This window comes from Carassius carassius, chromosome 13 (genome assembly GCF_963082965.1).
Source record: "Carassius carassius chromosome 13, fCarCar2.1, whole genome shotgun sequence".
Taxonomy (NCBI): domain Eukaryota; kingdom Metazoa; phylum Chordata; class Actinopteri; order Cypriniformes; family Cyprinidae; genus Carassius; species Carassius carassius.
Genome location: NC_081767.1, coordinates 34,167,201 through 34,181,674, shown reverse-complemented (window position 1 = coordinate 34,181,674; position 14,474 = coordinate 34,167,201). Strand labels below are relative to the sequence as shown.

The 14,474-nt window shown below is 32.1% G+C and overlaps 1 protein-coding gene across 1 annotated transcript in view; it reads left to right on the top strand.

Moving 5' to 3' along the window:
• The window catches only part of celf6 (CUGBP Elav-like family member 6), a 79,340-nt gene extending 65,307 nt beyond the window's left edge, over positions 1-14,033 (top strand). The window contains exons 8-13 of the mRNA XM_059565430.1: positions 937-1,086; positions 2,335-2,397; positions 5,408-5,488; positions 6,616-6,759; positions 9,236-9,384; positions 13,961-14,033. Of these exons, the coding sequence (XP_059421413.1) occupies positions 937-1,086; positions 2,335-2,397; positions 5,408-5,488; positions 6,616-6,759; positions 9,236-9,363 (566 nt within the window). The 3' untranslated portion in view covers positions 9,364-9,384; positions 13,961-14,033. The remainder of the gene's footprint in view (positions 1-936; positions 1,087-2,334; positions 2,398-5,407; positions 5,489-6,615; positions 6,760-9,235; positions 9,385-13,960) is intronic.
• The last annotated feature ends 441 nt before the right edge of the window (positions 14,034-14,474 follow it).

The window sequence follows — 14,474 nt, the reverse complement described above, 5'->3', positions numbered from 1 at the left end:
ACTTCCATGCCCTTGGATGAAAACTGAGGGAAGTTGAGCAGTGAAGAGACACGTCTGTGACCGGGGACTTGAGAAAACACTTGTTAATGCTGCGGACAAACCGCCTTCAGGACCGGTTTCTCAAGTTACATATCTTAAACGAAGTGAATACTTAAGTGCCTGCTCACTTTTCAGCTGTGTTACTTCCTGAAGTATTTATTCATTTATTAAATGAAGGTTTTTCAAAAGTCTTCATTAAAGCTTTATCACAGCGTTACAAACTTTGATTTGAGGCAACAAAGTAATTGAAAATCAGACAAAGAGACACAATTGTGTACTTCAATGAGTGAAAGAAATGCAGTCGATGAAGCATAGCAAGAGAAAATGATCAATTTAAAAACATAATGGAAAAATATAATACGATAAGCTATTGAAGAAAATAGCCAAACTAATCATATATACAGTATTCATATATATATATATATATATATATATATATATATATATATATATATATATATATATATAAAACTTATTAAAGTGAAGAAGGAGAAACTAAAACAACAAACGTTGATTTGACAAAAAGACAAAAATACAAGACTGTGAACACTGATTATTTTTAAAATAAGTTGCATTAATGCAAACAGATGACTTTAACAAAAGCACAGGTCTGTCTTTAACGGTTTGTACGTTATCATTAAAAATGTAGTTCCAAATGGAGTTTTTACTTACCGTTTGCTCGCCGTCACTCTCTGATTGGTGGAAATTCTAGACTAGAGCATCATGGGTAATGTAGTTCATGACCAGGAATTCCGCTGTTATCACGCAATTCTTAGCATATATCAGCAATTAACAGCCTTGCAGCTCAAAGTAGGTTTCTATAAGTTATTGTTAACACTCAGGTTCCCTAAAGAGAACACGAATGGAGTTTTTTTCTGCTGTGTTTGTTTCCACCAGGCACCAGCACTCCTCCAGGCATCAGTGCCTCCGCTGTGCCCAGCATCACAGCTCCTCTCGGGGTGAACGGCTTCAGCGCTCTCCCTCCCCAAAGCAACGGACAGCCCTCCTCTGAACCCATCTACACCAACGGCATCCATCCGTACCCAGGTAACACCGCTTACTTCACTTTACCCTGCTTTGGATGCAGACCACCTTTGGATTTAAAACAGTACTGAATCAGCGTAAAACAACCAAGACTATTACCGAAGACCAGCCTGTCCGAGCTGTTTTGACACAATCAGACGCATCATTTAATTGAAAACATGTTTATAGCAGAGGTGTTTTTAAGCCAATTAATTTGCATTTACATTGACAATGCTTTTATCTTAAGCAACTTACATTGCATTAAAAATAAAAATATATACGTTATGCATAACAGACTATGTTCAAAATAAAAATTGTTACATTTTTTATAGAAGTGTCTTCTGCTCATCAGTGCTGCATTTATTTGATCAAAAATACAGAAAAAATTGCAAAATGTTATTAGAATATAAAATAATAGTTTATATTTAAATATCCTTAAAAATGTAATTTATTTCTGTGATGCACAGCTGTATTTTCAGCATCATTACGCTTCAGTGTCACATGATCTTCAGAAATCATGACAATATGCTGATTTATTATTAAAATTATCAACAAATATTTTTTTCGGAAACTGTTTGGAAACTGATACCTTTTTGAGGATTCTTTGATGAATAAAACTTTAAAACGAATGGCATTTATTCAAAATACAAATCTTTTCTAACAAGATAAATATTTGCTATCACATTTATCACATCCTTGCTGAATAAATATATATATATAAAAAAAGAAAGAATAAAAATGTACCGACCCCCAACTTTTGAACTGTGGTGTATATTGTTAGAAAATAATTTTCTATTTTAAATAAATGCTCTTAAAATAAATGCTTTTAAACTTTTTATTCGTCAGAGAATCCTGAAAAAGAGTATCCAAAATAATATGAAGCAGCACAACTGATAATAAATCAGTATATTAGAATGATTTCTGAAGATCATGTGCTGAAAATACAGCTGGGCATCACAGAAATAAATTAGATTTTAATGTATATTCAAATAGAAAAAAGTTATTTTACATCGTAATAATATTTCACTATATAATTTTTTTTTTCCTGTATTTTTGATCGAATAAATGCAGCCTTGATGAGCAGAAGAGACTCCTGTAGAATTACAAATCGTTCTGATCCCAAACTTTTGACCGGTCGTGTAAATGAATGCATTCACTGGGAATCAAAGCCATGAGCCATACTCTATTGTTTGAGCTGCATGACTTGCATGTTTAATGTTTACTGAGTGTCACTGAGTGAGTGTGTGTGTGTGTGTGTGTGTGTGTGTGCAGCGCAGAGCCCGACGCTGGCCGATCCTCTCCAGCAGGCGTATGCCGGCGTGCAGCATTATGCAGGTGAGTCTCTCCTGAAGTTTTTTGTGTTGTGAATTCACACTCTATGCCTGCGTGTGTTTTCTGGATCAACATATGCATCATGTGATGATCTGTCATGTGACCTCATTCAGTTCAGCTGCTGGAATCCGGTTTTATCTAAATAATTGTGTTTATTTACCAATGCATGTTCAGTGTAAAAAATATCTTCTGGCAGTCAAGAAAGCGATGTTTGAATTCACGTCTGATTTCAATTCTGTTTCTTCCATCACACTGGAAATTGAAGATCAGGTTGAGTGCATTGCATTGTGGGATACAGTATGGTTTATTGTGTTCTGCACAGGCTGGAGAATGTAGCATGTCATTTCTGTACTGTGCACAGAATACATGCTAAATAATACCAGTGATATTTGAGCATTATTTATAGATTATTATATGTGTTTTGAATTAGCTTTTTACTATTAACACTGCTTACCCTATGGAATGATATTCCGGACTTGTATTGTATTTGCAATTGCGTTTTCAATTTGTGCACCCATAAAATGTGACATAATCCAAACGCAAATGCAAATCGCGCATTCCCGTTTTCATTTTCTTTTAAGCGAACGCACAGTGTCTGCCAAATTTAAAATGGAAATGCAAAGTCGGTTTGCAATTGTGTTTTCCATATCTTACGAGCTATGAGCCTGTCATATTTAAATAGCAATATTAATTACCACATTTGCCTTTTCACTCTCTCTGCACTGTGCATGTAAACTGCCAAAACTCAAATGGAATCGCAATTCCTTTTGCATTTGAATTTCCAACGTCTACACGGAAACCTGTCAATCAAGTGACAGGGGTGGGGCCATTTTATTGGGCGTGTTTGCATTGGGAAGTGACGTCACTCATCTGCTGTATTTGATCATAGAACACTGTCCGTGTATTTGGAGCATTCTGTTAGGAAGTGCACTTCTGTTTCTATCTGATTCAGATCACAGTGTGAACACAGTCTCTACTCCGCTTGGCAGCCATGTTTTTCTGTGTCTGCCCGTCTCTATCATCAGCTTGTGTCCGCTGAGTCTGTATCTGGTCAGCGTGCTTCTCAGTTTCTGATCTGACACTGTGTACAGATACTCTGCCATACTCTACTCCCTCTTTAGAGTCAAATAGCATTTTACTCTGTTGTTCTGTTTGGGTTTGTAATTCTGTTTGATTTGTGCAGTAATCTGATTGATTCTGATGTGATTCAGAGCATCAGTAGATGTTAGTGAAGCATCAGGTCTGGCAGTATTGTTCTAGCAGGTCCAGGTTCTGCTGTAAACCATGTTGAGTGAGAGACAGCAGAACCAAATTAACTGTGTCTAAATTAACTCTCTCTCTCTGTCTCTCTCTTTCTCTCTCTCTCTCTCAATTTTCAATTCAATTCAATTCAAATGAGCTTTATTAGCATGACTGTGAAACACAATGTTGCCAAAGCATCAACATATTATATATAAATAATAAAACAAACAAACAAAACATATATGTACAGATCATGTCATATGTAGCATAGTAAATATAAATAAATAGATAAATGCAGTCGGTCTCTCTAGAGAATTAGCTGACTCTGGCGTTGTGAATAGCTAACACATATTTAGCCGCTAGTGCAGCTGTACTATCATCTTCTCCCAGTAAGAAGAACATTTTGTCAGTGTCGCTCAGTTCAGAGAATGATGGAATTAAGATTTGAAACCTGGGCAGAAAGGTTTCTCTTATACTGGTGTATTTAGAGCAGAAGAGCAGAAAGTGTTCCTCATCCTCGATGTGCTGTAGGTCACAGTGTCTACAGATCCTCTGCTCTCTCTCTGTCTTCCTCTCTCTATCTCTAGATCATGCTCACTTCATCTGTATTTGGAGAGGATTTGTCTTGCTTTAAAATGTTTAATAAAGAGATAACTGGCCAATTTAGTGGTTCTATTGAGGGCCGAGTAACATTGCAGTTTATTTTGGAGGGCAAAATGTGCTTTTAGTGCTTCATCATGAGTGACTTTTAGATGTTTGTGAATATTTTTGCCAATTTCCAATTGTAATTTTTCTACTGATGTTTTATCCCAATTTTTTAAATTTAGTACTGGTCCCCAAATTTGACATCCATATAAAAGAATTGGTTTTATTATTGAATTATATAATTTTATCCAGGTTTTAATGGGTAATTTTAAGTGTCCACATCGTGACTTTATAGCATAGAAAGCCCTCCGAGCCTTTTCACCGAGTGTTTTCACAGCCAGACCGAAGCGTCCCGAAGCGCTGATGTCGATGCCCAGATAGCTGTAGCTAGAGCTGTGCTGCAGGACCTGGCCTTTATACAGGAACTGGTGTTTGTGTCCCTGAGATCTGGCTTTCTTCTGGAACACCATGACTCTGGTTTTGTCCAGATTGACGGTCAGGGCCCAGTCGTGACAGGCTCTGCTGAAGGCCCTCAGGTGTGCGGGACAGCAGGACCAGGTCATCTGACCTCTGACCCCTGTAGAGTGAGGCCGGGCGCAGTAGAGCTCTCCAGCGCTGACGCCAGGTCATTGATGTAGATTTTGAATACCCTGCGGGAAGAACGCGGTTCCGCGGTTACCCATCTTCACATCGGATGTGCGATGTTTTGGTAGAAAGCCAATCTGTGCTTTATTTAAGATGTTGTGTGCTGAGATGTGTGAGACGATGCGTGTGCATATGATACTGCAGAACAGTTTCCCCAACACACTGCCCACACTTATCCCGCGGTAGTTATTGGGGTCGAATCGATCGCCGCTCTTAAATATGGGGGTGATGAGTCCCTCAGACCAGATCTCAGGGAAGTGTCCGGACCAGAACACCAGATTAAATCATTTGCCTATTGTTTGAATCATGCTGGGACTGCTGAGTTTAAGCATTTCATTATTAATGTGATCTTGTCCACATGCTTTCTTTAATTTAAGATTTCTAATATGTTCTAATATTTCTCTCTCTCTGTCTCTCTCTCTCTCTCTCTCTCTCTCTGTCTCTCTCTCTCTCTCTCTCTCTCTCTCGCCCCGGTATACAGCAGCCTATCCTGCCGCTTATGCGCCAATCAGCCAAGCGTTTCCCCAGCAACCAGCCATCATCCCCCAGCAACAGCGTGAAGGTGAGTGAGGCTCCGCCCCCTCTGCAGAACAGGTGCAAAGTTCAGGAGAAATCAAATCAATCAAACCAGAGCTTGAGCAGAAATGATCAGAATTCATCTTGCTTTATGATTTATGTTATTGTTAATACTTATTATTTGCTCCATTAACCTTGTTTTAATTAATTAAATTAATTAATTAATTAATTATTTTATGTAATTTCGTATGTCAATTTTTATTTTACATTTTGTTTCATTTTATCATTTATTTTATTGTCAGTAATTATCATTTACTGCATTAGGCCCGTTTTATTTCAATAGTAATTTTAGATTTATATAACTTCATTATTTAAGGCAATGTTATGTTTTGTCTTTTGTTATATTTGATTTCATATTAATACAAACAAATATTGTATGTTTTGTTTTATCTACTTTATTTGATGTAGTTATTTATTTTTAATGATTCGTTTTTGTTTTACATTTTGTCATATATATTTTTTATCTTTTTTATGTTGCTTTATTTGATTTGATTGGTTAATTAAAACAATTATTTAATATGTTCTTTTATTTTATTATTTATTCTATTGTTAAAAAGTATCATTTATTTGTTACCACTGTTCTAATTTAAGATTAATTCACATTTTGTTATAATTTTATTATTTAATGTAATTTTATTTATTTATTTTATTTTATTTTATTCTAATATATTTTACTTTGTTTTGTCTTTTTATCCGATTTGATACTAATACAACAATTTAATTTATTTTCTCCTATTTTATATATATATATATTTTTGTTTCGTCTTTTATTTTAATTCTACTTTTATTTTATTGCATTATTCAATCTTGTGTTTTGTTTTTGCTCTGATATTAATATAAAATGTAATATGGTCTGATTTTTTTTTATTCTTTTTATTTTGTCTTTTATTTCTATTGTTAAATGATCTCTGTTTTTATCCAATTTTCGCAAATCCACAACACCTTGACAGTGCCTTCAGTTCCTTTATCCACGTTTAATCAAATCTCTGTTGAACAAAGAGGATGAGGTCTGAATCTCTGACTGAGAACAGGATCCTGCTGTGAATATGTGCGCCGCTCGGCCTTCTGGGTAAATCTGATGAGCGTGTGTTTCTCTGTGTCTCTCTCTCTCAGGACCCGAGGGCTGTAACCTGTTTATTTACCACCTGCCACAAGAGTTCGGCGACGCGGAGCTCATGCAGATGTTTCTGCCCTTCGGCAACGTCATTTCTGCCAAAGTCTTCGTGGACCGAGCAACCAATCAGAGCAAGTGTTTCGGTGAGTTCCCACAATGCCCGGCGGTTATCAGCTTCTCTCTGATATCATCATCATCATCTTCATCTCGTCTCTCTTCGCCACTCTTTGTTTTGCATTTTTCCCAGTTCTGCCGCTTCAGGACTGATGTGGTCAGCATCATTATACATCTATTATTAAAGAATTAATTATTCATTAGCTTTTGTATCTAAATGTACAGTTTTCATTTTACATTTTTAGTCGTTTTGTTTCTTTGTGTTTTATTAGTATTTGTTATTTTTAAATACTACTATTTAAGCTATCTTGAGTTTTTATTTATTTCCAGTTAATATTTATTTCCATTTTATAAGGAAATTTGTGCATTTTTTTTATATTTTTTGTTGTATTTTTTGTTCGACTTATTTCAGTGAGTTCTCTTTTTCATATTTAATATTTCTACTATTTATCTTTATTTCTATTAACTAAACTGTTTTAAATAGATTAGTTTTTATTTTATTTGTTTATATTTCAGTTATTTGCCAAATGAAGCAGTTTTCTTATTCTAATATGTTTTTTGCTTAATATTATATATATATTTTAGTTTTTTACTTGATTTCAATAACCAGATATTTTAATAGTTTTAGTCTTAAGTTTTATTTTTTATTTTTAACTTATATACATATATTTCTTTTTTCCTAATATAAATATCTAATATTTATATTTTGTTTATATATATATATATAGTTTTATTTCAATTAATTTTATTTCAATTTTTGCCTGATATTTATATTTTATTTTTAAGCTTTATTTTAATAAACAAAAATGTGATTAATAATTTTTGTTTTAGCTTTAGTCTTTATTCAAATGTTTTTCACTTAGTCTCCAAGATAATTTTTAGTTTTTACATTTTTATATTTATATAAAATTTTTTTTGCTTAATTTCAAATAACAACAATAGTTGTAATAGTTTTAGTTTTATTAACGATAATAGCCCTGGCATCAAACACCTCGCAGCTGTATGAAAAGCATGAAGTACTTCATTATATTTCTCATAATGTGCTTCCTGCTTTCATGTTGACGCATGCTGAGGTCTCTTTCTGCATCTTTACATTTAAACTTTATTTTCATCTCTATATTTAAGATCTAGGAGTGTGTCGTCTCGGCTGTCGCTCCTCCAAAGGTGCAATAGAACGAGACAAAGCCGCTGCTCAGGAAGGAAATGAAATCAGGTGTTTTTCATCAGTTTCCTCCGGTGTGCAGAGGAACATATTCTCTCTCATTACTCTCTCTGGTGTCAGTGCGATGAGATTCATCTTCACAGACGCGCTAAACAGGTTTATCTGAACGTCTTGATTGGGTTAAACACACTCTAAAGATCTTCTGTGCAGTGTGTGTGGAGCTTCATGATGCGCTTCTGTGTGGATGTCTGTGGTCAGGATGGTAACGATGGGCTGTTATTATCCTCTCGTTAGAGCTGTTCAACATTTCACAAACCTTTCAGTTCAATAAAATTCATTTTTGTGTAAAATTATATTTTGAAGTCGCTCACAATCCAAATAATGAGCGTTGACGATGTTTTCTTTTTTTTTTTTTTAAGTATTCAACTTGTTTGTTATGATTGTTGTTTTCCCAGCGAACTCTTTCCAGTTTTATTTTATGTATTTTTTTTTTTTAATTATTTGTATGTTTATATATATATATATATAAATGTGTGTGTGTGTGTGTTTTATTTTATGTAATTTTATTTTATTTTATTTGTATGTTTATATTTATTTATACATTTATTTATTTTTTATATGTAAAAATGTAAATCTAAAAAAACTGGGATTCATGGAACTGCTCGATGATTATGGAAAAGCTAATTTTATTTTTAGATATGAATTTGTTTATAACCATTTTTATGTTTTTTAATACTATAATATATATATATATATATATATATATATAATGTTTTCTCAAAACTACTTTATGATCTCATCAGTGTTATTATTGCAACTAAAAACTTTTTGACAAAAAATTGTTAGAATTTAACAGATTTGACAAATATATATATATTATTTTATTCATCAATTATGTATTAAATTCATCAAAAGTAACAGTAAAGACACTTATAATGTTACAAAAGATTTTTATTTCAAATAAATGATTTTATTAATTATATTAATTATTAAACAATATTATTAATTAATTAATTAATCTATTATTATTATCAATAAATCAGAGTTTCCCAAACTGAATTTCACGAGGGAAGGTTCATGAGTTGATTGAAAGCTAATATTTTATTTTATTTAATTTAACTATAAAAAATGTATTCATTAATTTTTATTTTATCTAATCATTAAACTGTTTCTGGATTTATTCAGGGAATATTCATGGAACGGACCTTTTTTAATTTGACTTGAATTCTAAAAAAGGTTTTATTTTCTATGAGCGTGGCTTTGTTGTTCATCGTTCTTCAGCGCTCACTCGTTCACAGACGTGAATCAGATGTTGATCGTGTGGCTCTGTGTTTGTCTCTCAGGATTCGTCAGCTTTGATAACCCGTCCAGCGCTCAGGCAGCCATTCAGGCCATGAACGGCTTCCAGATCGGCATGAAGAGACTCAAAGTCCAGCTGAAGCGGCCCAAGGACGCCAACCGGCCGTACTGACCCTGAACTGACCGCTCACAGGTCAGCGTTCTGCTGTCATACATCAAGAGCTGCAGATGGCTTTCTGTCAGGAGTTAACTGTGTGCTTTCAAAAGCTATTAAAACTAAAGATTTCATTCGTTTTCATGAATTGATGATGTATTCTTATCACACTATTATTATAGAATAAATCACTAAAATTCTGTCTTGAATTTCTCATATTCATGTCATTACAGACTCAGTATTCTCACTGATCTTTTACAGACAATGTCCACATCTGTCAAACGCTATAAAGGCGTAAAAACATCCCAAAAGTAGTTCATATGACTCTATTTTAATTCTTCTCACTTCAGTATTTTTCGGTACCAATATCTGAATATTCTTAAATTGACAAAATGCCATATTAAGTCTTAAAACTTACTATTGTATTTATTTATTTATTCCCATTAATCTTTTATTTTATTGTTATATTGTTCACCATTAATTTATTTTTTCCATTATTGTTCCATTTATTCCATTATTTTACCATTAATCTCTTTTTATTCATTTTTATTTTATTGATTTATTTTTCCCGTTAATCTTTTTATTTTATTGTTATATTTTTCCCATTTATTTATTTTTTTATTTTTTCCATTATTGTGTTTTACCATTAATCTCTTTTTATTCATTTTTATGTTATGCATTAATTTTTCCATAATAATCTTTTTATTTAATTTTATTGTTGTGTTTTTTCCCATTTATTTTCCATTATTGTGTTTTACCATTAATCTCTTTCTATTCATTTTTATTTCATTATTTATTTATTTTTTCCCCACAATTTTTTTTTAATTGTTGTTTTTTTTTTTCATGAATCTTTTTTAGTTTAGTTTGTTATCATTGTATTTTTTACAGTCTTTGTCATGCCATCGTATCAGTTTTTCCCCAAATGGACTCCCATATTTTCCCCTCCATTGCATCTCTCAGATCTCATTTCAGAGTGTTTTACTCTCACTTTGGTGCGTTGCATGAATAAAATGTATTTCTCTCTTTGTGTTCCTTTGAAGATTTAAAGTCATCCGGGTTCGGAGAGACACAAGCGTGAACGTGATAAATAATGCACAAGAACTCATTCACCTGTTTGTGTTTGTCTTTAAACTCATTAAGTCTTCCAGTACTGATGTGCACATTCGTCTTAATGTTTTGCATATCTGTCATGATTTATCCGCTCAATACACAATCCATCTGAGGATGTGACGAGACGAATGGCGTGATTCTTGTGTTTCTGTCAGGGCTCTCTCGTATGTTTGGGACGCTCTCGTGTAAGTCCAAACCCTGCTTGTTTCAGTGGATCTGCTCTCTTTGGGTTGCTGTAGCCGGGTGATATTGAAGGGTTGTGAGCTTTAACCCCTTTATTGCTGTCGTACCGTGAGTTGTTGTGCTCTTCCTGGTTGAATGTGGTTGATATTTCTCTCTCTCTCTTTCTCTCTGTGTGTATGTTTGTGTGTTGGAGGTTTTGAAGGCTTGCTCGCTTCGCTGCGTTTCTTTTCTTTAAATCGCCGTCTCTAACAGTGACAGACTTTTATTCTTTATGAGTCGAGTGAAGAAGAAATTCACTTTAAAACATTGTGTTTTTGTGTTATTTTGTATCGTTTCTATCTACACATTCTTAAATCAAGATACTTTTGCTTGAGAAGGGAAATTAGAAGTCAAAGTTTATTATTAAGACAAAAATGTTCTTAACAGTAAAAAAAACAAACAAACAAAAAAAACATTATTCTTTTATTATTTTTTTATATCGTTGTTTCACAATTTTTTTTCCATCATTGTATTTTTTATTTAATTTAATGTTATTGTTTTTATTATTTTATATTACTTGATTTCTTTCTTTCTTTATTTTTTGCTAATAATGTTTGTCCATGGACTCAGAAAAAATTGTCTTGTTAAAGTTTATTTTTCTTTTAATAAATAATTTACTGTTTATTTTATTTCTGTTAAAAAAAGTCACTTAATTTTGATTTTTTTTTTTAAATCAGAAAACAATATTTAATAAAAGTCAGTGTGTCTTGATTAAAAAATGTTTAGATATTTATGCTGGAAATGACTTAAAATATTAAGTCTAGTTTTCTGATAAAATTTAAAAAAAAAAAAGATAAAAATTATTTTAAAAAAGAAAAGAAAAATGGTCTTTTTTTCACTTTTAATAATATTTTATTTTATTAATTGAGCTACTTGTTTTAAACATCAACACACTTTATTTTAATGCATTTTCCAGAAAACAAAACATCATATTTAAAGTCAGTTTAAATCTAAAAATCAGTAAATCTATCTTGATTTAAGAAAGTTTAGGTATGTGTGCTGGAAAAGGCAAAAACAAAATGCAATTTTTTTTTATCAAATGCATAATTTACAAAAAACAAAAGTACAATGTAAGAAAATGTTTTGCAGTGTAGATCCATCCCTGTTTATTCCTAATGTTTACAAAGTCAACATTAAATCTGATTTTTAATGCATGTACAGTATATCATTTATTGCTGCTGGTTTGGACTGTAGATGATTGAATTTCCGTCAGCTTTGTGCTGAAGATGCTTTAATCAGAATGTCTTCACAGCTTTGACTCAAGGTTTAGTTGATGGCTTTATCCGTATATTAAACAGCAGACCTGTTCTGATTGGATGTGATTGCAGAAGGAAAATGACATGGAAACATTTCCTCAATGGAAACCTGAGAATCCGTCATGTTGCTGCTTCTGTCTTGTAGCTCATGCATAATATATTATCACAGCAAGATTTGCTTTCCATTGTGTAGGTTTTGAGGTTTCTCCTTGCTCAAATCCATCAGTTTCTGTTAGAAGCTTGTGTCAGAGATCTCAGTAAGGTTGCTCATGGTCTTGTCTGTCTGCTGTAGTTCAGTTTCAGGGTCACAGTGTTTTAAAGGACACAGAAAGAAGAGCTGCTGTCCCAGAAAAGCCATACTTGTTTGTATGCGTATATACGCTTTTTGAGAGGTCAGAGCTCTTAGATGAAACCTGTCAAGAACATATCTAACATGCATCTCGCCCCGAAATCAAAGGAAATATTTTTTAATATTAAAATAAATACAGTGCATTAAAATCTCAAAAGAAAATAAGCACAAATTCTGAGCATTTGGACACCATACTTGGCTACACATCATTTAATAAAACACATTACACATTTAAATTAAAATACACATTTATTTTAATAAAATAAAATATAAAAAAATAAAATAAAATAAAATATAAAAAAATAAAATAAAATAAAATATTTAAAAAAAAAAATAAAAAAAAAAATAAAAATAAAAAATAAATAAATAAATAAATAAATATATACATTTAAAAAAAAAAAAAAATAAATAAATAACAACACCCAAATCAAAAGAAAGTTATATGTATTTAAAAGTAAAAATATTATATATTATATATATAATATTATATATATATATATATATATAAATATATTGTACCATTATGTTCCTCACCATTGTTCTGCATTGTTTTCATGACAATTAAGACATTTCCTCTCAAATTCATATGCAAATATGCATGTGCAATTTTTTATTTCAGTAATGCAAAAAATTTATAATAATATTATTATTATATAATTAAATATTTTAATTAAAAAGTATATATTTATATATCATATATAATTTATATATAAAAATCTAAAATTATAAAATTAAATATAAAATCAGTTATTAAATCATTTAAATGGTGCAATTTTTTAATGTATGTTTTATGCATTTTACAAAGTTAGGGATTTATGTTAGTATTTGTTAAACTGCTTATATGCTGTTTTTTTTTCGTCAGATGCAATAAAATACTGAAATTAGAATCACACATGAAAATACTGAGAATTACAATTAATGTCACAATATGCAAAAAAAAAATCTAGATGAACGTAAAAGTTTAGAACCATTATAAGTTTACAAATTCTCTCATTGTTCTGCATTATTTACATGAAAATTAAGGACCTTTTTTTATTACTGTAATGCAGAAAATCAACAAAATATTATTTAAATGGTAAAAAATTGTAAATAGTTTTTTATGCATTTTGTAAAGTATTTATATGTAAACTTTAGAATAAATTTTACTACTTTTATGCTGTTTTTAATGCTTTTATTAGTCAAATGCATTAAAAAATACTGTGACACTTAAATTGTAAAGCTTTAAAGTTCATGCAAATTGAAAGTTACATAATGCAAAGAAATCTACAAAATATTATTTAAATGGTTAAAAAATGTTTTATGGTTTTATGCATTTTATAAAGTATTCATATGTACATTTTAGGATTTGTTGTACTGCCTGTAAGCTGTTTTTTATGCATTTTATTTAGTCAAATGCTTTAAAATTCATGCAAATTGAAAGTTATGTAATGCAAAACATCTCAATGATCATAAAAATATTAATGCATAATATAATTTCTTGCTTATGTCTTTTGATATTGGGGCTGGAATACGAGGTGCTCATGTTTTCTTGGACAGCTGGTGTCTGATGCAGGGATGATCTGGATCTGTGTCTGTGTTTAGAGCTGCTTGAATCTCCAACTCACTGTCTGCTTTTCTCTCTCTCTCTCTCTCTCTCTCTCTCTCTCTCTCTCTCTCTCTCTCTCTCTCTCTTTGTCAGATTGAAGGACTACAACCCCTAGCTTCCACAAGTGCAGTATCGAAAGACGTTTGCTCTGCTACATATCACGGGAGGCGAGCGGTGCCTGGATTTGCAGGAAAATCACTGAGAGCTGGAAAAACAGGAGGATTTTTTTCTGCCAACTTTATTCTTTTTTCGCTTCGGCATTTGCAGGATGCTTTTTTTTTTGCATTTTGCAGAGACTGACTTTTTTGCTGCTGTTTTTTTTTTTTTAAGATGAGATTGAACACATTATGCTGAAAGCATGCATAAACAAACACACACACACACACACACACTGCTGAGAACTTCAGAATATCCTTGCCTTTACATGCAAACAAAACTCTGTTGAAACCCTCATGTAAATGTATTGATCTCCACACACACACACACACACACACACACACACACACACACACACCAGCCTGCTGCCATTTTTGGTTTTCGTGCCTACACTGGTTTCGCGTGATCTGTGCTCTGGACGAGAATCCAGGAATATCTACATGCATCATTC